This window comes from Crinia signifera, chromosome 1, assembly GCF_055691185.1.
Source record: "Crinia signifera chromosome 1, ASM5569118v1, whole genome shotgun sequence".
Taxonomy (NCBI): domain Eukaryota; kingdom Metazoa; phylum Chordata; class Amphibia; order Anura; family Myobatrachidae; genus Crinia; species Crinia signifera.
The window spans coordinates 383,671,684-383,696,462 of NC_139217.1; the positions used below are offsets into that span (position 1 = coordinate 383,671,684).

The following is a 24,779-nucleotide window of genomic DNA, read 5'->3' on the forward strand; positions in this document are numbered from 1 at the left end:
GCAAGCTCAGCCAAATTCTGGTGTACGAATGAATACACCATCGATAGAACTCAGTTGTAGAGTTCTATGGAGGTGTGCTCATTTACTAACACTCATACTGCTGAATTTGTCTGTTAATTCAGCAGAAAATACAAATGGAATATACAGGTACTCATCATTTTCTAGGAATATTTGGCTGAAGCCTCCATGGATCAGTCCTATCCTCGCAGGCTTCTCTCGGTAAAAAAAAAAAAATTAAATACTTAATTTTAAAAACCGGCGTAGGGTCCACCTCCCACGAGCATTACCAGCCCCGGGTTCTTTAAGTCGGTCCTGGTTTTTCGAATACCAGGAAAAATTAACTAGGGGTTCCCTGTATTCAAGAAACCAGCACTGGGCTCGTGGACCAGACCTGGTTACAAAAATGGGGGGGTACAACAAAAATAGGGGTCTCCCTATTTTTATAACCAGCACCGGGCTCCAAGAAGGAGTGCAATGCCGCAGCCGGGGAAAACTATTCTAGTTCCCCCGACCAAAACCTGACACCCTAGCTAGTCAGCCCGGGCGGGTCCACCGCCCTCCTGGAGTCCCCCAGGCCGGGCTGAAGCCCGGGGCTGTCCCTGATGTCCGGGTTGATACATCAGGGACAGCCTACTTAGAACGAAGCCTACATTGGAGGGATGGTGAGTATATTTTTCTTTCACAGGTACCCGATGGATTACTACTGGAGAAGAGGTCAGGCCTACAGGGGACCCTATAGATGAGTATGTATGTAGGTACGTACGTATGTACGTGGTGTGTGATAAAGTTTTACTTTATTTTGTGTGTATATTCTTTGGGTATTGGTTCTGTAGTAGGACTACAAGTCCCACAAGGCCCATTAATACCCCACATGCTGGGACTTGTGGTTCTCCAGGTACCAGCATGCGAGGAAGGCTTTCTGGGCCTTGTCTTTCTACTACAGAACTCAATATTTATTTTAAAAAAAATGTAAACTCTTTTTACACCATGAGCCCGGTGTCCACTTCCCAGAGCCCACCAGGCTTCCCCAGGGTTCCATGTTTTAACCTGGGGAACTAGTATAGTTTTCCCCGGCTGTGGCATGCTGGTTATAAAATACGGGGGACCCCTATTTTTGTTGTCCCCTGTATTTTTTGTATACGCGAGGGGCGGCGGTACGCGTCCTCCGACCTTTTCATGCCCTACTATCCACTAGGGCGTGGAGTGAGAATATAATAGTGTGGCGAGCGCAGCGAGCCACCGAGCCCGAAGCGTGGCGAGCGCAGCGAGCCCCGCGAGGGGACGCGGATACCTTCACAGGTAGACGCGTCCCCTCGCGGGCTTCACAGGTGTCGGCGTCGCCACGGACACCTGTGAAGCCCGCGAGGGGACGCGTATAACTGTGAAGGTATCCGCGTCCCCTCGCGGGGCTCGCTGCGCTCGCCACACTATTATATTCTCACTCCACGCCCTAGTGGATAGTAGGGCATGAAAAGGTCGGAGGACGCGTACCGCCGCCCCTCGCGGGCTCGCTGCGCTCGCCACGCTTCGGGTTCGCGTGGATCGTGGGGTGGCGTTAAAAATTGGGGGGGACATTTAAGGGTTAATGGGCTCTGTGGCCCATTTAACATTGATTTCTATGGCCAAATCGGGTCCATTGAGGCATTTAACAGTCAAATCGCGGTCAATCAGCCTTTTTAACATTGATTCCTATGGGAAAATCGCGGGCATCGCGGGCATCGCGGCCATCCCAATTTACCCGCGATGCCCGCGATTACCGCGATGACCGCGATTTTTACCCCCGATGACCGCGATTTCAATCGCTGGCGCCGTTCTAGGTAAAGAGTACCGATTTTTTCCTGGTATTCTAAAAACCAGGACTGGCTCAAAGAGCCTGTGGCTGTTATGTTCGTGGGAGGTAGACCCCACACCTTTTTTGGTACTGTTTACCTAGAACGGCGCCCATCGCGGGCATCGCATGTACATCGCATGCCATTATAATGGCATGCGATGCGACCGATGCGATGCCCGCGATCTTACATAGAAATTAATGGTAAAAGGTAAATCGCGTCGGTCGCATCGCATGGGAACAATATTAAATGGCCCAATTGACCCAATTTTACATAGGGAACAACGTGAAATGGCCCACAGACCCCAAATAGCCACCCTGAAGTGTGAAATGGCCCCCCCAATTGTTAACGCCACCCCACGATAAACGTCAATCCGAAGCGGTACACGTCCTCCGACCTTTTCATACCCCCACTATCCACGTCGGCGTGGAGTTGAGAATAGAAAGTGTGGCGAGTGCAGCGAGCCACCAAGCCCCGCGAGGGGACACGGATACCTGTGAAGCCCGCGAGGGGGCGCGGATACCTGTGAAGGTATCCCCGTCCGCTCGCTGCGCTCGCCACACTTTCTATTCTCAACTCCACGCCTTGTCCGTATTTGGCTTCTGGCAAACCCTGCAGCAAAATATGAACTACATTGACATCGGAAAATACCAATACGGAGAATACGGCAGCTTAGTAAATTAGTTGTATTGTATGGTTGTGGCGCGGATTGGCCATAATCGGCATTCATAGTAAATTTCCCCCAATATCTTAAAAACAGCTGTCCACTGTAGTGGCCTCTTTACATGAAATTGGTTTTATTGGAGTGTTGTCACTCTTAATTCACGTTATATTTATTCTAGGAGTAATTCCATACATTTTAATGGAACAGCTTTATGTGTCACTCAAATATATCTGATGCAAGTTAACACAATGCCCAAATATTAAAAAAACACAAATACAACACGTCAAAGGGAACCATATAGGGCTTGAATACATTGCGCCTGCTTCTGTGCATGACATCAGCTTGGAGAAATCTGTTCTAGGCATCCTACATGCCACATACAGGTTCCACCAAGTCAATGACAGTAACCTCCCCTTAGCCCTGTGCAGGGCAGGCGACAGGGGGGGTCAAGGGGGACAAGTGTGACGGGCCCCAGCAATCTCAAGGGCCCACATGGCCTTATAGCACATGCGCGGGTCGTCTGTTCCGTGCCTGCTTGTAGTGCTCTGCATTCTTTTGTGAAAGTGACAGGCCAGCAGAAGGCAGCAGCCAGGAGCCAGGCCAGCAGGACTGAGAACGAGAGAAGTCTGCACCTGAAAGCAGGATCTGGAGCAGCGAAAGGTTAAATGAGCCTCGTGCAGAAGAGGGTTGTGTGGATTTGGGATTAGGTGGGGGCCCCAGAAATATAATTGTACAGGGCCCCAAGATTTCTGTTGCCAGCCCTGGCCCTGTGCCCTAAACACAATAGTTATGGCTCTAATAAAATCTTAACGTACCCTGATGGTCAGCGAAGGGTCTAAGCCAGAATTTTTAAGTTACATACAGTATATTGCTTTTTCTACTCTGCGCATTGCCATCCAGTAATCATATAATGGGCAGTTCCAAATCTCAGAATGTGAGTGTGCACCAATATACGTATGCAAAAGGAGTATAAGCAGAAACCTTGGCACAACTAGGAATATATACTGAAGACACCTTTTTTGTAAATAACTCTTAATAGTTTTTGATTATCCGTGAGTAGTTTATTACTTACTGTACCCAGGAAGCCACAGCCAGTTCCAAGACTTACAGCTGTTGGGACAAGGCCAAATCTTCTTGCCTGGATACAGAAGGCAGAATGTAAAGAAATGAAAACAGGACATACAGCCGGATGAGCGCAGTGTGTTGTTTATTTTACAAAGCCAAACCTCTCCTGTCACAGATATCTCAAACCGGATTCCATACAGTTTTAGGAGGTCTCTGCGTTCTCGTCTCTCCCGATCCCAATAATAAGTAGCCGTTCTAAAAATAAAGAGTAATAACATCTGTTGTTCCATTTTATTGTACATGTTCTAACTAGTAGAAACTCCTGTAATAATCTCAGGATTCAACTTGCGTTTATCTATATGTGCATTTGGATGGCAACTAATACGACAAGAAAATCATGACAGAAAACTGCTGACTGAATATGGAATTTCCTATATAAAACCCACCTGAAGTTGTTTTTCTTGTCCTGCAATCTGAAAGAATATTGTGGCATACATGCGGTTTCTGGGAGATCCAAGTCACATCTCCACTCAATGTCAATTCTAATAACAGCACCCTGAAACAATGGTAAAATATAGTTGGACTGTAAATGAATATATGTATTAAGATGATATTTTGTACAAGAAGTGCATAGATTTGGTAACAGTTAAATCAAGGTGTCAAATTAGGGGGCTCCTAATGGCTGCCTCGGGTCAAAGGCACCCCCCTACTCCCCCTGTCACTGCCACCCCCTTGTCCCCGGCGCCAGGTTTCAAATGGCAGCAGTCCTTGGGTGGAGCACAGGGACTGCTTCCGGTTGGAACTTTGGAAAGCTTAGGGTGGAGGTGTTATACCCGGAAGTGACATGAGGTGAGGTAAATGGCTGGTGAGGCAGTAGCTAGCACTAGAGTCAGATTTGTACACAGTATATGAGCCCAAAGATTCATAAGGGCATTATATAAAGGTACAGTAGCATATACCGCTGGAAATTTGAGAAGTTTTGATCAGAGATGTGTGGAAAAGATAGGCGGGGAAGGCCGAGTCTCAGCTGTCCCACCCCAGTATGCAATACTCCAGAGTTTTGACTAAAAATTATTAGCATATTATAATAAGATATTTATAATATCTTGGGCCAGATGTTTCAAGCTTTAAAAAGTGATAAAATGGAGAGTGATAAACAGCCAGCCAATCAGCTCCTACCTGTCATGTCACAGGCTGGGTTTGAAAAATGAAAGAAAGGAACTGATTGGCTGGTTGTTTATCACTCTCCATTTTATCACTTTTCAAGCTTAGTACATCGCACCACTTATTTCTATTTTTCTTACCATTCTGTTTAAAGTCAAAAGTTCTTGAAGTTCATGAGGCAGAACTTCATGATATCAAGTACCATACTGTTTTGACCTTGTAAAGCAAGGTTACTCATGTATCTGATGTCTACCAGTTTTGCTATGCAAGCAAGTATGTTATATATTTGTATTGTTCCAGTGAGTCTCAATAAAAAATAGTTTTGTAAAAAAAAAAAAACATCCTGACCCCATTTTTAGATATTTAGATTTGACCAATGAGGAAAGCTATTTGAATACTGAATTGTTGTTGTTACTTTCTTGTGCTCATGGGGTAGATGTATCAAACCCTCTAAGGACAGGTGAAGGTTTCCCACAGCAACCAATCAGATTGCAAAAATAAATTTAGAAACCGTACCCAACAAATAATAGCTAGAAGACGTTTTGTTGCACTTCCAAGATGTGTCCTCTGTAGAATCAATGTAACATATACCCTATGGCAGCTTAAATATTACCACATTAAATAGCTATATTTATATGGTTTAGGTAAAACATACCAGGAATGATAGTTCTTTGAAGCTGTGCCTGGATTTTGATACAATCTCTTTGATTGTGAAGACCGGGCAGGATGGGCTGGAGACTGGATCGTATTTGCAGCTTTTAAAATATGTCTCGTCTGATGTCTTTTGTGTGTTCGCCCTTTTCAAATGAAATGGTGGTTTTGAGTTACTTGCAATAAGAAGGGCACCACATTGGCAAATTGTATATTTGACAAACAGCATAGCAAGTGTTTCTCTGTGTCAGTTGTCTAAAGTGTGTTTGTTTATTTGTGCTGAGCTCACTGATTTGCTCAGTTGTGCCTGTGAGCAGGGCTGCTATCAGAAATGGTGGGGCCTCGGACCGACAAAAGAGACAGGAACAGTGCTGTGGATTTTATTGGTGGAATAATGGCATACATTGGGGCGTCAACCAATTTTTTTTTTTTTAAGTCCAAATATGTGCTGTGGGTAGGGGCGCATTGGAATAAAAAAACCAGCCCAAGAAATTTATGGAAACAGTCTTAATGGGGCAGAGCCTTCTGATGGGGAGGGTCTGTCAAAGTGGACAAAATGCCACCTCATAGGGCCAACCGTGGACAAACGTTTGTCCAATTGCTTCTCATAATAATTCTTGGTGGCAAATCATCTTAAATCATATAACCTTTGTGACTTCCAACAGTCAGAAAACCCCTCAACCCCCTGCAAAATCATTACCTTGTAATTCTTCCTACTGTAAAACACAGGAATGAAGTATGAATTAATCTGATATGGTTTGCCAATATTACCAAACCACTTGAGACTCTTCATCAGGCAAAATTAGAAAATAAAATGTACAGTTTGTAAACACACACAAAATACAGATGACCATATTCTGGTATCTGCCTACAGTATACCTAACACAGACAATACTCTGCTTTTCCTGAAACACACAAAAAATCTCCCTGATCCCACAGACTTTAGGAGAAGGGAAATGCATTTAACTTATTATTTACTTAACATGGTAAACATTCTACTTAGTAGTCAGGAGCACCCAGTTTGCTGCTAGCTGAAGGATATATGCCAGAACCTTCTGTACACACCACAGACTTACTGTTTGCCAAACATACTCATCTCACAGTCTGCAAACATTACTTCAAATCATGGTCCCATTTAAAGAATAACAGAAAATATAATGTAAAGCAGTAACATCATTTGTCAGGGAATACATACAGATGACCGGCGGTGGGGAGGCCAGCGGTCAGAATACTGACCTGATGCAGGTAATACTGGTAGGGGTCCGGTAGATATGCCCTCCCCTAACCCTCCCCACAGCCTAATCCGCTCCCCCCCCCCTTCCTTCCCCAGGGGCACCACCGAGTACGGAGGTTGCGGGCTGCAATAAAGCTGACACCAATGTGCAATGTGACAGGATTTAGGTGCTGCAGTGTGATAGTCCTCTGCAACACTCAGCTCCTGTCACATATAAAGAGCCAGCACTGCAGACATCCCCGTCTCCGGGTGCATCCAACATCTGCAGGATGCTGGACACACCCCTGGAGTGAGAAAAATGAAATACTCACATAGCCACACCCATTTTGATTAGGTCACACACCCTTTTCATACTGGTATTAATGCAGAGTGATGCCTCTGCCTCCACACCCCGGCTTAACCCTTTCCGCTAGTGCCTAAACCTAACCTTCCTACTCCGCTACCTAAACCTATACCCAGCCCTTCAATAACCACCTCCATCTCACATACATATACCCAGCCCCAGTGGCGTAACTATAAATTTTGCTCCCCCCTGCCATCACACGCATAATGGAGAAGCTGAAGCAGGATAGAGGAAGAGAGACCGGCAGACACTGCTGCTTCCCTTGGCTCCGACGCATCCCAGGCCACCCTATCACGTCCATCTGCCCACCCATCCTGTACACAGTAGCCAATTGCCGGCTCTGTGTACAGTCAATTGAATCAGTGGAGGGATTTTTCATCTCTGCCATGGCCACACCCAGGCTGTGGCTGACTAGCCTCCGGTGCTCAGCAAGTGGGCAGCGGCAGGCAGCAGCATATCAGTGCGTTGAGAAGGTGCCAGCACCCACACAGACCCCACTGTGGCTTGCTCCCCCAAGCAGCAGCTGGGGCTGCCTTACAGTAGTTACGCCACTGCCCAGCCCTTCCTAACTACCAACTTCTCACACACATATACCCAGCCCTTCCCTAACTACCAACTTCTCACACACATATACCCAGCCCTTCCCTAACTACCATCTTCTCACACACATATACCCAGCCCTTCCCTAATTACCAACTTATCTCACACATATATACAGCCCTTCTCTAACCACCTCACTCTCTCACACATATACCCACCCCTTCCCTAACCCCCTCCCATACATATACTCCAACCACTTTCCTCTCATGGATATATGTTCCTGCCTTAGACATCTCCCTCTTATACATATAGGTACCGTAGCCCTGCCCCATTCATTTTCCTCTACCTTCCCTCTTCAACTACCTACCTCCCACAGATAGATACACCCTAATCCTTCTTCACTGCTGTCAGTCGAGTTTCCCAGTGTGAAAATTGGTCTGCCCCTATTCTGCAAACATAATGTTGCCTTATCTCTGACAACTGTATAACATAATGCTTCCTTGTTCTAATGTATTTGTTAGTCCATATTTGCTGGTTATTTTGTCTCATTATAGGTGCTGCCCATTTTGTTGAGGACATTGCATGTTTTATCCATGCAGTCATGATCACCTCTGGAGTTATGCTTCAATCATAGGCACACACCAGAAAGCTCTATAGGGTATAACTCGTTTATATAATGAGACCGCTGCTGGAATCCCTCTTTGGCCCTTATTCAGATCTGATCGCGGTACAAATTTGTTCTCAAAATGGGCAAAACCAATGGCACTGCAGGTGGGGCAGATGTAACATGTATAGAGTTAGATTTGTGGGAGTTATTTTGATTCTGTGCATGGCAAATACTGGCTGCATTATTTTTACACTGCAATTTAGATTTAAATTTTAATACACCTCACCCAATTTTAACTCTCTCTGCACATATTACATCTGCCCCACCTGCAGTGCACATGGTTTTGCCCATTTTGAGAACAAATTTGTACTGTGATCAGATCTGAATAAGGGCCACTGTGCGGTCACAGGTCAACAGCCCGGCAGTCCTCCCCTGATGGTGTGTCACGAACTAGTGAACTAGTGCTGGATACCTGAGACACAGGAAATCTGGATTTGAGGACTCTGGGATTTTACTAGAGCTTGAGTCCGAGAATGCAGGAATAACTTTGCCAGCTGGATCTGGGAGTACTGAATAAATGAAAGATACCTACTCGGGTAAACTGAAATAATAACTTGGAGATGGACCGCCGGCACTTGTGTAGGAACTGCGACTGGTTGAAGAATTCCTGGCCACCGTAGTTGCACTGGGAGAGTGCCCTACAGGAGCTGGTGTACAAGCTGGAACTGGAGCCGCTGGTCCAAACTGTCACGGCTGGAGCATGGTTGAGGATCCAAAAACACCCACAAAGAAAAAAGCAAGTATCCTTTAGGGTGCACTGAGGATCAAAATGATCATTTAAAAATTAACTTTTATTATTGTTTCATAAAATTGATCTCTTGTTGCCATAACTTAGAGACAAAAATACCTTGTTTTAGTAAAATATTAAAATGAAAGATAAGTGAATAAAGAATAGAAAAATTATTGTGTTGTATTAAAAAGATGAGAAGGACAAATGTATGTGTGTTGGCTTAATTGGTTTCTTTATTTACCTTTTTTGTTTTGTTCTGAAGATGCTATCTGGATGTCATATATTCTATAGCAACTCTTTATTCAAAGGGCTTTCCAGGTTTGTTGTTAACAAGATTTATATTGTTGCAATTCCCTTTGTGACTTTAAATATAAATGTAACACTATCATAGTCACCGGACTGTTGCAATATTATCTCAGCCTTTTCTATAGTCTGCTGAAATGCATGAAAGTGTAGTCATCATTCTACAAACTTATTTAGGATATTGCAGGAAAAGTATTAAATATATCTAAATCAGGCAAGCTATATGGTCTTAGGAGTACCCGTAAGTGAGCAGTAAATCTGCCGGGACTCCTAAGATTTATGGATGTAAGTCATTCACTAACACCCCATTCTCACTGCAGGCAAATTCCCAGGTCTAACATGTCGGCCCGGAAATTTGCCTTTTAACAAAGGTTTTTTTGCAGTGTGAACGGGTCGCATACCCGGATCTCATACACAGGTAAAACCGTTCTTTTTACCTGTGTTTGAAATCAGGGTATGCAGACAGGGGTTGACCCGTTCTCACTGCATAAAAACCCGTGATAAAAGGCAAATTACCGGGTAGAACTTGGAATTTGCCTTGCAGTGAGAACGAGGGTTCGTCCCTGCAGTCACTGGCATTTAAATGCCGTGTAAAAGCCGTGTATTTCTCACTCGCAGTGAGAACACGGTATTATACAGTTACACGCTAAATAGCATATAGGGATGCCACTGTGTGTATTACATTGATATCAGTGTATGCCCATTCTTTTATTTATAGTGATCTGTATATATATATGTTATATCTGTAAATAAGCGGTATATCCACCGGAATTCATACAGAACACTCAGGCATATGTACACTGTTGCCCCTGCTGCTGTCAGAATGCAGGGTTTACTAATAAAGTAATAACAGCTCATATATATATATATATATATATATATATATATATATATATATATATATATATAAAAGCAAGAACTTTAGTACATTGCATGTGAAGTTACCTGTAAATATGCGGTATAACCGCTGGGACTGATATGGCTATATCCCTATAATTATCATCCCCTGTGCACACTGAGCCATTTTTTAAGCACTCTCAATACACACATTCCCCTATTGCTATGCCCGAAATTAAGGTTGAGGATCCACCTCTGGCAGCAGTCCTGGAGCGGGCTGCGCTGGTGGTGCTTGAAGCTTGGCGGGTAGTATGTAGTACCTATGCATAAAATCTCAGGCTATGAGACTTACTGAACTCCTTGGCGAGGACGCAGAGTCTAACTGCCAAGCGGTCTTTGCCAGGGACCCCCGCAAGAGGGTTTGGATTTCACTGCGTCTGGACAGCAGGTCGTAGCCCCTCACTAGTAGAACTCACTGGTGGCAGGAGAATAACTGAACGGATAACTGGAGGTAGGTCAGGACACAAAGGCTTGGGGAATAGGTGATAATAACGAAGAATGGAACTGGCCGACTTGGCGTGGAGACTCCGGTATAGATAATTGATAACTCAAAAGGCCGACTTGGCTTCAGGAGAAGGGAAGTTAAACAGCAGGATATGTTAAAGGACCGGCTCAGTGTGGAAACTCTGAATGGGTATAACTGGAACTTAAATGGCCCACTTGGCTGTAGAAAAAGGGAGCAGGATAACTTAAATGACCAACTTGGTTGACAGAGGTACTGGTGGAAACGGGAACCACAGGGTCCAGCAGGAACAAGGGTTAAATGCTGAGGCACTGGAACAACACCTCCACACAGGAGCTCTGGAGGTAGCTGCAGAGCTGTCTCCTTGCATTTGAGAAGCCAGCTGCAGCTGATGACTGTCAGCGGCTGGGAAGCTGCAGATGACTGGGTACCCGCTGGGATACTGGAGACCAGGAAACTGCTGAAAGCTGGGTGCGGATGGAAACAGAATCACGAGATGTGTCAGGAGAGCTGCTGAAGGCTGGGTAATGGCATGAGATACCTGGCCTTGAGCCAGGCTTTTAAATCCCTTGCCTTTCCATGATTGGATGAATGCTCTTGAAGTTGCCTGTAATATCAGTTATGGATTCTGTTGCGAATGCCAACAGGGTAGAATAATTACTGAGAGTGTTACTGCAGGAAACAGTAATGCAAACCCAATGGTGCTGCATACCTAGCAATCAGGCACTTGAGAGGTTAAAAGCTGGTTAGTATCCTCTGTGGCAAGCTGGACTACCACAGGTGCACAATTAGAGCTGAAGCATTGCAGAGCAAGGCAGATGCATGCAGCCCAAATGTAGACAGGCTGGGGAGTTCTCAGAGCCGTGCAACTGAAGACAAGCTGCAAAATAATTCAGGTTCATGATGTGGCTCTGCCTTTTAGGTGAAATAGGAGAGTTGGAAATGGATCATATTAGTGGGGGCATTACTGAAAGGGAGAGACAGAGACTGCCACCTATATGAGTGCTGAGAAGTCCCTCCTTTCAGGGTTGGTAACAGAACATACACACTTGTTTGGTAGCAAATTGCAGGAACTTTGTAAACAACCATGTGACCTGGGTCTTGGACTCCTAACCCTTTGGAACCTATAGCATTGGCACCATCTGCACTCTAGTTACATCCATGACTACAAACATTTTCGGTTTAGCGGCAGAGATTGGAGCTTTTGGTAAAACAGCAATAATTTGCCAGTCTAAAGCTGTGTACACACGAGCAATATGATCGCTGGCAATATATTGCTCAGCAGTCATATTGCTCAGTGTCCCATTTTCATCAGCAACCAGAGATGGTCGCTGATGAAAATGTCACACTGCCGGCAGAGCCGAATTCCATAAGGCACGTGAGGCACCGGCCTAGGGGCGGCACATGTTTGGGGGCGGCACTTGGATGCCTGTGATAGTACTGTCAGCCCAAAATGTACCAATAACTGCAAAATATCCACTGTACTGTACTATACTCCATCTTAAATAGAGTGTAAATGGATAGGACATGCAGATACTGCCCCTATAAACTGTCCTACTTAGTAAACATTATTGTTGTGCCTAGGGGCGCCCTCATCCCTAAATCCGCCCCTGACTGCCAGGAGAAGAGGCAGGGGCAGTCGCTGGTCAGAGGAGCATGCTTCTCCGACCAGCGACCATTAGGGGGCTGAAAACGGGAGCACGCACCTGGCGATTTATCGCTGGTGCACACTCCAATAACTGGCAATATGGTTGCTCAGCGATAAGTGTACCGTGTGTTCACAGCTTGAGATAGACCTGTGGGGTGTTTACTAAAGGCGCATTTAAAAACTGAATGTATGCACTTTATTGTAGACGGCGAGGATGGATTTGTTTTCGGTGATCCTAGCTGAAAACATGACACCCTCGCCACAGAAACCCCCTCACCGGCAGCATTCAATATAGTAGATAACGTAAATTGTGAGAAGCAGGAAAGGAAGAGGTCTGTATCTCAAAGCCCTCTTAACATATGGGAAATAAATTGTTTATGAAATAAAAATGCTTACCTTGAAAAATTGAATTTGCTAAAATAAATTGAATTTTTTATTAAAAGCGTGAAGTTTTCTGCTTCTTTTAAAGGAGTTTTCCTAAACAAAGCAAAACAACAATCATTTCACATACCAAACTTTGTCTTATTTATTTTCTGAAAACTGAACCTAGTCCTTCGTCTGCCCAATTGTACAGATCATGTATTTTTCTTTTCTACTTTCTATGTAAGGATGTGTATTAGCCCAGATAAAAACTCTGGAAGCTGGGGGGGGAAGGGGGGCTATCCAATTGGATCACCCAATAAGAAGCACATACGTTCAATGAGATCTGTGGGTTTTCAGCTGCCACAGCCTCATTTTCGCTGTGAAACAATAAGCCGCAGAAGGCACTGGCACTTAACTGAATAACCCCCAGCCAAGCAATTACCACCCAATATATAGGTCAACAGTTACTGGGTTGACAGCAGAAGGTCAACACTGACAAAATGTCAACACAAGCAAAAGGTTGATGTGCGTTTATTTGGGTATGAGCATGTGGACCCCCAATTAGTGTGCTCCCCTTGCTGCAGGTGCTTCATGCACTTTATCATTCCCAATCAATGTCCAAGTCAATGGTAAAGTATGAAAAAGTAAAAAATTGTGAAAAACTCATGTCAACCTTTCATGTGCCAAGTCAACCTATTGTTGACTATTGTCAGTGTTGCCCTTGTGCATATCAACCTTTTGGTGTCCATCTATTGTCTGTCAACCATCTATATACTTATACATCATTTAATGACGTTTCCCCTTCTCCTATGATAACATGTCAATAAGAATGCAGAGAAAATATATGTATAAAGGTTATATAGGGCCTGATATAGAGGTGCATGCAGTGGCAATGCCGGCCAGGGTTTCTAGTCTGAGCATGTCCAACAAATACTGCTATGAGGCGCAGATTAATTTTTCCATGTAGAGAGAGTGGCTTTCAGTGGTTGTAACTGGGATATAACAGGGGGTGGCTAGCCAATCAAGGTCATGTTGCTGACAATGGCTGTTCCTAAAGACGCAGTAACACTGACACAAGGGGTCATGTTGAGAAGACAAAACTGAGCTTGCCATTGGGTTGATGCATGCTTCAAAGTTGCAACTGATAATGCGTCTAAGTACGCACTGCCTGTGGAGAACTCAGCAAGCGCAGAATAGGTTGCTGCATTAACATAAATACTCAGCCGCTGTTGTGGAAATCGGGAAACCTCTGAATCAGACCCACAGGTTCCTACTGTAGTTTGCAAAGTGGGTCAACTTCTCTGATGCTGCTTTCACATAGCAAAATGAAAGTTTGCACTGGGCAGTCCTGGCGGGAACCTTCATTTTCGCATGTTAACATCCCCACAGCAAACCGGCAATAATTTTGCTGACGTCGTCCAGGGGCGCGGTGGGGAGTCGGTGCATCATCGGAGGGTGGGGGAGGAGGCAGCGCTTAGAGCTGGCGCTGCTCCAAGCCCTTCCTCCTCCATAGTGTGAACAGGAAATAGGTCGGTCAACTCGTTTAACCCGTTCACACCACCAAGCAACACGGCAACGAACCAGTAAGGACTATGCTTTTTTTAACGGTTCGTTTTGCCGTGTTGCTACACATTTTCGGGACACGGTAACCCCTTTCACATCACACTAATTACCGGGTCAAAAGGCTTGTACCCGGTAATAAGTTGTGATGCGAGAGGGGTATAAGCTACTTATTTTAAGCTATTCGACATGCTCCTTTTTCCACTGTTGTAGATCTCCATGGACAAAGCCTCAGCCATCACCCCATCTTTAAAAATGAATGAACTGGGAACAATTTAGAAAACTGCTGCCACAAATAAGGCATTCACTTTGCAGCACAGGAGGAATAACCCTGACAGTATATGCACAGTGAAACCTTACACACTCATACAATTGATGAGGTAAAAAAATGTAGGGTGAATATGTAATTATTAGTTTACAATCAGTTGAATTACCTAATCAAGGATGCATTCTCAACAGGACACCAGCCATAGATCTCACAAGTGGAATGAGCACTGTCCAACATTACACACCTCCCAGTTTTCATACCTGCAAACCAGAGAGCCTATTATGTTCTCCCGGACATCTATCTGTTATAGTGTAATGGAAAAATCATTAGTCTCATTATAGTATATACAAATGACAGTTGGAAGTTTGTAAAGGACAGAGGGGCAGATTTATTAAGCTCGGTGAAGTGATAAAGTGTCTTGTTTTTATCAATGGCCAATCAACTCCTAACTGTGAAGTTACAGGCTTGGTTTGAAAAATGACAGGTATGAGCTGATTGGCCGGTGATAAAAACCAGACACTTTATCACTTCACTGAGCTTAATAAATCTACTCCTCAGACGCCTATGGATCAGGAGACTTGCTAGTCACATTCAGTTATTCTCTGAAATTAGCCCACCATTACAACCAAGGTTATATATCTGTGTGTAGGTTTGGTTCATAAAGTCGACAGTGTTTAGGTTTACCCAAAAAGGTTGACATGCACAAGATCAACACAATAAAAAGGTCAACACATGAAAAGGTCAACATCAGATTTAGTTTTTTGGGGTGTTAATTTTTATCTTGTAGTACATGTACCCACAATTAGTGTACCGTGTCCCCTCGCATGGCTCACTTGTTGCAAATTCTAGCCCATGTGGTTGGTAAAGTATGAAAACTTCAAAAACTGTATTTTGTGAAAAACACATGTAGACCATATGCTGTGTTTACCATGTTTACCATGTGGACATATTGACCATGTTGACTTTTTGAGCAAAGTCGACCTAATGCATGCTGACCAATAGTGGTTGACCTATTAACTGTCAATACCCTATGGGCCTGACTCTGGTTCACTTGCAAAGGCAAACTCCTTCTTTAATCAACAAAACCATGTGCACTGCAGGTGGGGCAGATGTAACATGTGCAGAGAGGGTTAGATTTGGGTGGGGGGGGGGTACTTCAAACTGATATCTATATTGCAAGTGTAAAAATAAAGCAGCCAGTATTTACTCTGCACAGAAATAAAATAACACCCGTTACATCTACCCCACCTGCAGTGCACATGGTTTTGTCCATTAAAGAATGAGTTTGTCTTTGCGCGTGAACCAGAATCAGAACAGGATGGATGTTAGTTAAGCATTAATTCCTTTGCCGCGGTGGCTGCGCCAATTCTAAAAGAGTGAATGCCGTATTCATTTTCCTTCCTACCGCATGCTACCACACAGAGCTTGAACATGGTTTTGAACTGATAAATGGTGAGTGGGGATGCATCTGTGTGTGCTAAGAATGCTATGCCCTCCCCAGTTCTGTGCGCCAAGTACTCTTTTACCCGCCTAACCGAGCATGTTGCTGGGTTGCTTCGCTCCTTCGGTATCACCCATTTTTTGACTACCACTGTTTCACTAACTGATTTGTTGCTCCCCAACATGCCCGATGCCTTGCACCTCTTTGACACAGCCACCAGCTCGCTCACTCTAAAAGCCCCGTGAAAGGCCACTGCAAATGTTGCCCTGAGCAGCGCTGCTTCATATTCTCCTTTGCAAACTTCCCTTGCCACCAACATGAGCTGCTCTAACATAGGCTCCATAATGGGCTGTCTGGAGTCTGGTTTGGTTGGGCTTCATCTGCCCTATCCTTTCATCATTCTGCTGATGGTAAATCTTTGTGTTATGTCGGTCCCCTGCCACCTTGGCATAGAAGGCGATGCCTGCTAGTGCTACCCTGGCCTGCGCTCTAGACTTCCCATCCCTGTACATCCCCCACAGAAATGCTTTAATTTAAGTGTTTTAATCTCCTCCCTCTTTCCATTTCCCCCTCTTGCTGCCACTTCTCTATGCTTCTCCCAAGCTTCCCTGTACCTTCTCCATGTTGCTGGCTCTAACGTATCTCACCAGCTTGCTCACCCCGACTTGACAATCGGCCATAAGTGAGGAGGAAAAGTTAAACCTTGCAGCTGTGCCTGCGGTGCCGGCTCCCTGAAGACTTCTCATTATACCCTGGAGAGGGCATAGGCTATTGTGTTCTCTTCCTGTGCCACGTGTTTGGCGTGGAAGTTAATGTTGTGCTGTAGGCACCCAAATACCAGGTGTCTGATCAGGTTGCTCGCTGGCGGGGAGGAGGCACTTTGCTTGTTGACCGCCTGAACCACCCCCAGGTTCAGGTTGTCACACTAGAAAGTTATCAATCTGTTGGCTAACTTGCTATCCAAAGGATAAAGGGGGTGAGTCTGCACTCTACTAAATATTTCCTGTGTATTTCAGGAATCTAATCCACCTTATTTTTACTCTTGGTGGGGGTGCTATCTTTAACAACCAGTGATGAACATATGTATTTTATTTCAGCTTTATTAAATTTTATTAAAAATGACCCTATCATTTTTCTTTAATTTAATGAAACTCAGGGACATATTAGACACGGTGAATTAAGAGATTAAAATCACATACATTTACAGACAACATACATAGTGTACCCTAGGGCCGATGCGACTCACCGGAGCGCCTCACCCTCTCCAACACGGGGGAACAAAGCAGCGGCCGCCGTCACTTCGCTCCGCGGGGGGTGAGATGCCGCAGCACATCACTTCCCGGGGGGGGGGGAGGAGAGAGGGAGAGAGGGAGAGAGGGAGCAGCGTATCGCTTCCACGGGGGGGGGAATGCTGCTGCTGCTCACTACCGCCCTCCAGTGGCTGGCGCCCTAGGCAAATGCCTAAAGCTGCCTACCTAGTGTTGGTGCCGGCCCTGAGTGTTTAGAAGGTGGAAAAATAGCATTAAAATATAGGGCCTTGATAAAGCCTGCTTAGACAGGAGAAACACGTGTCGGACTTTATAGAACCCTGATGAATGCCGCTATATGATACTAATATGTAGAAAATGTAAATAATGTGTATCTAACATAATATGGGATGTGACTTAGAGACTTGTATATAAAAAAAAGATTGCCTATTAAGGCAAAAATTCCCATTAAGGGACGCAGAGGAGAATTGTACTAAGATAATGATGGGCAAAATCATCTGAACTCATGAATACATCAGAAAGCCACCAATATTGGCGTGTATAATATATGATTGACTCAGATCAGCCAAGTGGCTCTTTTGAAGTGCACCTAGCAATTGAAGTCCATCATATTGCAACTATCTATATAAATAAATAAAAGTAACCAAATATACTCTTCTGCATCTATCAAGTCTCCACTTAGAAACACAGTAAATGGCAATTGTTGTGTCATAATCACAGGTGCTATTGGCCATATTCTAATTTAATTTCTGCAGAAAAGTTTCTCACATTAGATTGGACACCTTGTCTTCTGATAACCTACAAAGTTTGTCTGCAGTGTTTATTTTTAAGCCTAGTTAGGATAGCCTTGTTGTTGTTACCAACTCGCCTGTGGGGTATGACATGTTATGTACTAGCCGCAATTTCCCAGGCGTCGTTTTTTGGTACCACTCCGTTGGGGACACTACTAAATGCTGGAAAATGGGTTCTGGGAAGCGGCCTGCTATGCGAACTGCTTCTATCTCCTTCAACACTTTTTCTCTCACGATATGAGGGAATTCTGTGGTTGATTTTAAATTACGTGGTTTTACTGCGCCTCTGACTTTTCCCTCAATGGGTAACTTGAATCTAATTTCTAAAAATTCCGCATCAACCTTGTTGTGGTACCATCCTAGCCATTTTTGCATTTTTTCTAATTTTATCAGAGTTGGGGCCTTACTTATTCTGCTTATATCCTTCTGTTTTGGCCCCCTGGAATTCCCCAGCTCTCCTGTAGTATTCCTTTGCTAGGTCGCCCTTTGCCGCAGCGTGTGGATGCGTGTCTGAGTTTGCACTGCTGGCCTCTGTTGAAGTGGGTGCCATTATATGCAAAGCATTTTCCTCCAGCTTTCTCTTGTAAGCTAGGCCTCCCTGCCCAACTCCTCTGCCCGCTGGGCTGTTCCTCCTCCTTGGGCTGTGTAATATCCAGCCATATTTCTATGTCCTTTTCCCATAAAGTTAGCTTTTTCCGCCAGCTGTGCTTCCTACGGAAAGCTTCATCATACTCCCTCCAGGTGTTCGCCTTACTGTTCTCAACCATGTCCTGTAGCATGTTCATGTATTTTAGCACATTCATATTTTCCCCATGCCTGGTCTTAAGCTAACAGGCTCCCCCCCCACCCCACCCCACCCCGCCCATCTGAAACCATATGTCTCTTTAAGTGGGGCACAAGCTTAGTGTTTATCCCCATTCACTGCTATTTGCTGCTCATTCTCCTTTCACATTAAAGTGCACAGTATTATGTATGTTAAAGTATTATAAAGAAAATCATACACATAAGGATCTATTTTAAATGTATGGATTAGTGAAGACTTTTTGTTGGTACTTATTTCCTAGCACGGCGCCCGTGATTTTGATTGTATTGATCGGGTCGGAAAAATCGCGTCGATCGCATCGCATGCCATGGTCCCTGAGACCCGATTTTACATTGATTTCAATGTAAAAAGACCCAAAACCCCCATTTTATGACCAAACCCCCCCTCATGTTTGAAATGCCCCCCCCCCCATTGTTAACGCCACCCCACTATTGACGCCAACCCGAAGCGTGGCGAGCCCGCGAGGGGCGGTGGTATGCGTCCTCCGACCTTTTCATACCCCCACTATCCACGTCGGCGTGGAGTTGATTATTTAAAGTGTGGCGAGCGCAGTGACCCACCGAGCCCAAAGCGTGGTGAGTGCAGCGAGCCCCGCGAGGGGACGCCCATAACTTCACAGGTATACGCGTCCCCTCGCGGGGCTCGCCACGCTTCGGGCTCAGTGGGTCGCTGCGCTCGCCACACTTTATAAAATCAACTCCACACCGACGTGGATAGTAGGGGTATGAAAAGGTCGGAGGACGCGTACCACCGCCCCTCGCAGGCTCGCTGCGCTCGCCACGCTTCGGGTTGGTGTCAATAGCGGGGTGGCATTAATAATGACTGGGCCATTAAACATAGTTTACAACTATATTCAATGTGAAATGGGCCATATTGGCCCATTTCACATTGTCACCTATGTAAAATCACCTAGATCGCATCGCGGGCCATTATAATGGCCCGCGACCGACGCGATCAACCCGATTTTCACTTTAAAAATAATTGAACATTACAGTCTATGGAAAAATCGCGTTGATCGCGTTGGTCGCATCGCGGCCCCTTATTATGGGCCGCGATGGACGCGATCAACGCGACCTTTCTTTTTCACCAGCAAATTAGCCGGTGATTGACAGAAAATCGGGTCCATCGCGTTGATTGTATGCCTTAACTACTTTAAAGTTAAGGTATACAATCAACGAGACGGGCGCCATGCTAGGAAATAAGTACCCTTTTTTTTCACATATTATAGTAATTTTGGTGACAGCCAATGGTGTCTCAGCTGCTTGGGAACCAGTGCTCCAGGATTATATTACTCCCTGTAATACTCCCTGTACTATAATCTACATAAAACATTCTTACCATTTCCATTCACCACAGGTTCTCCTGCAGCACAGTCTAAGTCTTCACCACATCTGCCATCTAAAATGGATAGGCTCTGTAAGGACACAAATCTACAGTAAATGCATATACAGTACCATTTCTCCTAAATGCCAGTTTGTTAAACGCCTTCATGGCATAATACAGAAACAAGGTCACTTGAGCAAGTATGTCTGGGTAACCGTACCGTAATACTGTAGGTGTAATCAATTATCATAATTACTTTAGTTTAGAAACACTATAATTTCACCATTTATATAACGATAATGTCACTACATTCATTTCAGATTTAGCCATCATGGCGATGAAAAGTAAATGCCCTCATCTACTAGGGCAAATTCTAATTCGAATGGAAGTAATATATTTATGGAGGTAATTCAGTTGAGTGAGTAATCTTGCTAGACATGACTAAACTGCAGTCCTTAAGCCTTTATAATGTATGGATTTGTCTAGATAACTGGTGGAATGCACTTTTGTAGTTACTGCTTTTATTCCCACTCACTGAAGTTATACTGAGAATACCCTAATTTACGCAAATAAAACATCATTTTAGAATACTTCTTTTTTCTTGTCTATACATACTGTATAATGGATTTGGCATTACTTATTTATTTTGTGGGATTTTTTATTACAATTTATATCACATTAATTTTTTTCAATTAAATGTTATTGTCCAATCTTTGGGTGAGATTTAATAGGATGAGAGATTCAGAAAGTGAGAGATTTGGTGAGAAATCTCCAGTTTTTTTAAAGCGGCAATCATTTACACTGCAAAATCAAACTGGTTTTGCCGTGTTAATGATTGCCCCTTTAAAAAAACTGGAGATTTCTCACCAAATCTCTCACTTTCTGAAACTCTCATCCTATTAAATCTCCCCCCTAATTTCTAATTAATAGTAGACTGAAGCTTTCATTTCCTACCATTGTTTAATTTTTTTAAATTAGTATAGTGTTCATTCTAGCACCCGCCATATTTGAAAACCCAGGCAGTTCCTCTTCCCTGCCTGGGGTGTCGCTGTCTGCTGTAGTGCTTCTAGCACACGTAGTCTGTATTTCAGCACACACCCAAATCATAACAAAACATGTAACATTAGTGAAACCATGCATTTACTCTAAAACAATTGTAAATAATAAATGATGTTTCATTCTAGAAAATCTAATCTGCAAGTCCCCATTAAGTTCAATGAAAAGTGACTGCGAGTGACCCTGTCCTTTGTACTGGGGCTCTCCATTGAGCTAGTAGGTCGGGTTTATTGTTTGCCAAGATTATGGATGCCTACGTGGACCGAAGACAACCTTATCCCAGGATTTTGTATTAAAGTGGAAAATGATGGATGTGTGGCATAGTGATTCCATATCATGTCTTAATATTATCATTATTTTTACAGGCAGACTATAGGCTCCAGCGGGCCCTTAAAGTCTGGGCATGCTGGCACATGTGCATTATGAGCCAGTTATTTTTCTGTTAAGATGATTATTGCCAATTTTCATTCATGTTAACACCATGATAGATATGATGCAAATGGACCATTAACCCTTTGAGTGCCAACATATCTGTGAGAGCAAAATATGCAAAGGGTCGCTCACATTTGTTATATAAATTCAAATAAAAAATTGTTGTGTAAAAAAGAGATTACATTTCCTACATAACGTAAACATTACAGGTCATTATGATGAATACAAATATTTGCTTTGTGATTTTCACAAATTCACTTGCCAATCAAACTCTTACATATATTAAAAACCAACGCCTATGCAGGAAAGTGAATTTATGTATATGACACATTTGGAAGACAGCACTGTGGATTGTATGTTTCCTACACATTGGGCAGCCCTTATCTTTCTGCTGGGTATAGTACCAGAATTCTGGTTACACTAATGGAATTTATCTGTAGTAAAGGGCCTAACCTTAAATTTGTTTTGGCCCTAAACATGAAATCTACTGTATAGAGGACTACAAGTGCTCTGTGACCCAGTGAAGCAATTGTAAACTATGTAATAAGTAGCAGACCTATAGCACTAAGCAAGGAATGGAATGAACTCCATTATAGTGAGGGATGATATGAATTGTGAAACCATTTATCGTGTTTACTAAATAGAATACGTTTGCGATTTACAATACACAGACTAGACCCTCGATTGTATGACTGGAATACAAAATAAGGGTATAACAATCTTGTTATGTTCCCCACAGCCTCATAATAATGGTGTTGAATTCCTGAGTGCTTTGTTTATAGAATAAGCACGCTCCGATCTGAGAGGTGATGACTGTCTACATAAACTGAGAAGAAAAGAATCTCGCTGGATTTTAGTTATAGGAATACCGTCATTCCAAAAAACTGTAATTATTTATGTGATGTCTGTGCTATGTTAAATAGTTTTAGATCACTGCAAGAGTTTTATGGTGATTATTTTCTATCTTGTACAATAATTGTTTTTCAATATGTTAGTTCAGGGGTCCTCAAACTATTATGCTCTGGGATTTCATCAGACAATAAAAATAATGACAGGACCCCAGCAAGTTACTACAGAAGGTCATCACATCACGTCAGACAGTACATACATGGCAGCATTGTGGAGGCACAGAATGATGGGAGGAGTCTGAAATAACAGACAATTCAACAGATTTGTCAGACTCCTTGAATCCCTGACTGAGATAAGAAAAGTTATCAGCCTGATGGTCAGCAACATGGAGTCACGACCCCATGCTGAGAAGGTCGGGACCCACTTTGGGGTCAAGACCCACTGTTTGGGAACCGCTGTGTTAGTTTATTAGTTATTTATTTAATGGAAAGAAACGTTGTAATCTTAAAGGCCACCATACACTTATGCAGTGTCGTATGTGATATATTGCCCGCCTGGACTGCATACTATACATTGTATGCTGTCATTTAGCATACAATGTATTGTATGCGACCCCCAGCAGGTGCTGCCGGATCTGATAAATGTTATGTACATCACTTGTGATCTCCAGATCCGATCGGATGCGTACGGAACTGAGCATCTGATCGGAATCGGAGGTTAAGGACATACAATTTAAGCACTTTTAACCTGATTTATTGTCCTAATCTGTCGGGAATTGGATGAAATGGGCCAAAATCATATAATTGTATGGGTAGGGTACCTTTAGGGCTATATTGAGATCAATAAGACCAATGTTGTCCCCCAGGAGGATTGTGTTCAGCAACAGTGTCCATGTTGCATGAGTACGACAAAGTAACATATTTGGAATGTATGAAATTGATCTAGTTTAGGTGGCTGTGAAGGGATGGAGGATGGGGGGGGGGGGGTAGGTGGGACACAGGTGTAAAGAACTGTAAGAAAATGGCTATTTCACAGTAACCTGATATTGTATATATGTAATGATAAAGGTGTGAAGGTGCTCACTGAGAGTAAGGAGTATATAGCAAGGTTACTATCCAAGAGAGGATAGTGGCATAGTCATTCCCAATATCCTCTCTCGTGGATAGTAACCTCGCTATTGCTCTAGTACAGTGATGGCTAACCTTGACACTCCAGCTGTTGTGGAACTACACATCCCAGCATGCCGTGCAAAAGGTTAGCATGGCCAAATAGCAAAACTGTAGCAGGGCATGCTGGGATGTGTAGTTCAACAACATTTGGAGTGTCAAGGTTAGCCATCACTGCTCTAGTATAACCTGGTTGCCTTGTTGGTGGAAAAAAAATGTAAGTACTACACATATAAATATATAAATTTAAGTACAATTGTATGCATTGTACACTGTTATTCAATGATACCTTTCATTATTATATTTTATTCCTTGCAATAAAAAACAATTTTGAAAAAAAAAAATATTTGTTTTATCTAAAATAAACTGTAACCGATTGGGACATCCATTTTCTGCAGAGCCGTCCTGTCAATTTGACTTTAATAATGCTAATAATACAAAGAAAATCTTACCTCGGGACACACACTGAGCACTTGTCCTGGTGTGGAGAGGAAGTTTGTCACTAGGAATAGGACATTTTCACCCTATAAGAAAATAAAAACTCCATAATATAGAAACCAAAACATACCAATGCTTTATCTATATATATGTATGTACTAGTTACCAGCCAGTCAAAATGACAGAGCAACATAATAGTAATCAGTAGCGCAAGCAGAGGAAGGGGGGGGGGGGGGGTCAGAGTACCCAGAACCCCCTCCTGACTGACCAGAGACAGACTTCAAAGGAGCCGGGGGCTGCGAGCAGAGCACCCCGCAATTCATCTTGTGGCTGCCTGTAGCCCCTGACAGACCCATCCCATCCCTCACTACACCCAGCGCAGCCATTAAGTGTTATAATAGACACTGGGCTAATGCTGACTTTCATCGCAGCTCACCTATAGCGGAAGTCAACCAAGCTCAGCCAAGGGGAGATGGAGGTTAAGAGTAATATGACAGCAGCTCTGAAGGCCATTCCACAAAACCACATTCAAAATAGTTTTGATGGGTGGTCTAGGCATTGGCATTGGTGCATAGCTTCCCAACAGATGTACTTTAAAGGGGACCACAATGATATTCAGTAATGCAGCACTTTTACTACATTAGGCGGTATTCAATGTGGGGTACTATTTCTGATAGGGGAAATAGCGCCACCACTTATTCAACATTTTCCAACAGCATTGAAGGTGGATTTCAACAAAACAGATCTGACTTTAAAACAAATGGGATCTGTTTTGTCGGAAATTGTCCAATTCATGGCTGTTT

The 24,779-nt window shown here is 43.7% G+C and overlaps 1 protein-coding gene across 1 annotated transcript in view; it reads right to left on the reverse strand.

The window, feature by feature from the left end:
* Window positions 1–24,779, reverse strand: part of P2RX6 (purinergic receptor P2X 6) — a 36,043-nt gene that overhangs the window by 7,329 nt on the left and 3,935 nt on the right. The window contains exons 3-10 of the mRNA XM_083151497.1: window positions 23,991–24,062; window positions 20,051–20,126; window positions 14,556–14,649; window positions 12,595–12,675; window positions 5,378–5,519; window positions 4,005–4,114; window positions 3,720–3,813; window positions 3,566–3,631 (exon numbers count right to left, since the gene is read on the reverse strand). Coding sequence (XP_083007623.1) covers window positions 3,566–3,631; window positions 3,720–3,813; window positions 4,005–4,114; window positions 5,378–5,519; window positions 12,595–12,675; window positions 14,556–14,649; window positions 20,051–20,126; window positions 23,991–24,062 — 735 coding nt within the window. The remainder of the gene's footprint in view (window positions 1–3,565; window positions 3,632–3,719; window positions 3,814–4,004; window positions 4,115–5,377; window positions 5,520–12,594; window positions 12,676–14,555; window positions 14,650–20,050; window positions 20,127–23,990; window positions 24,063–24,779) is intronic.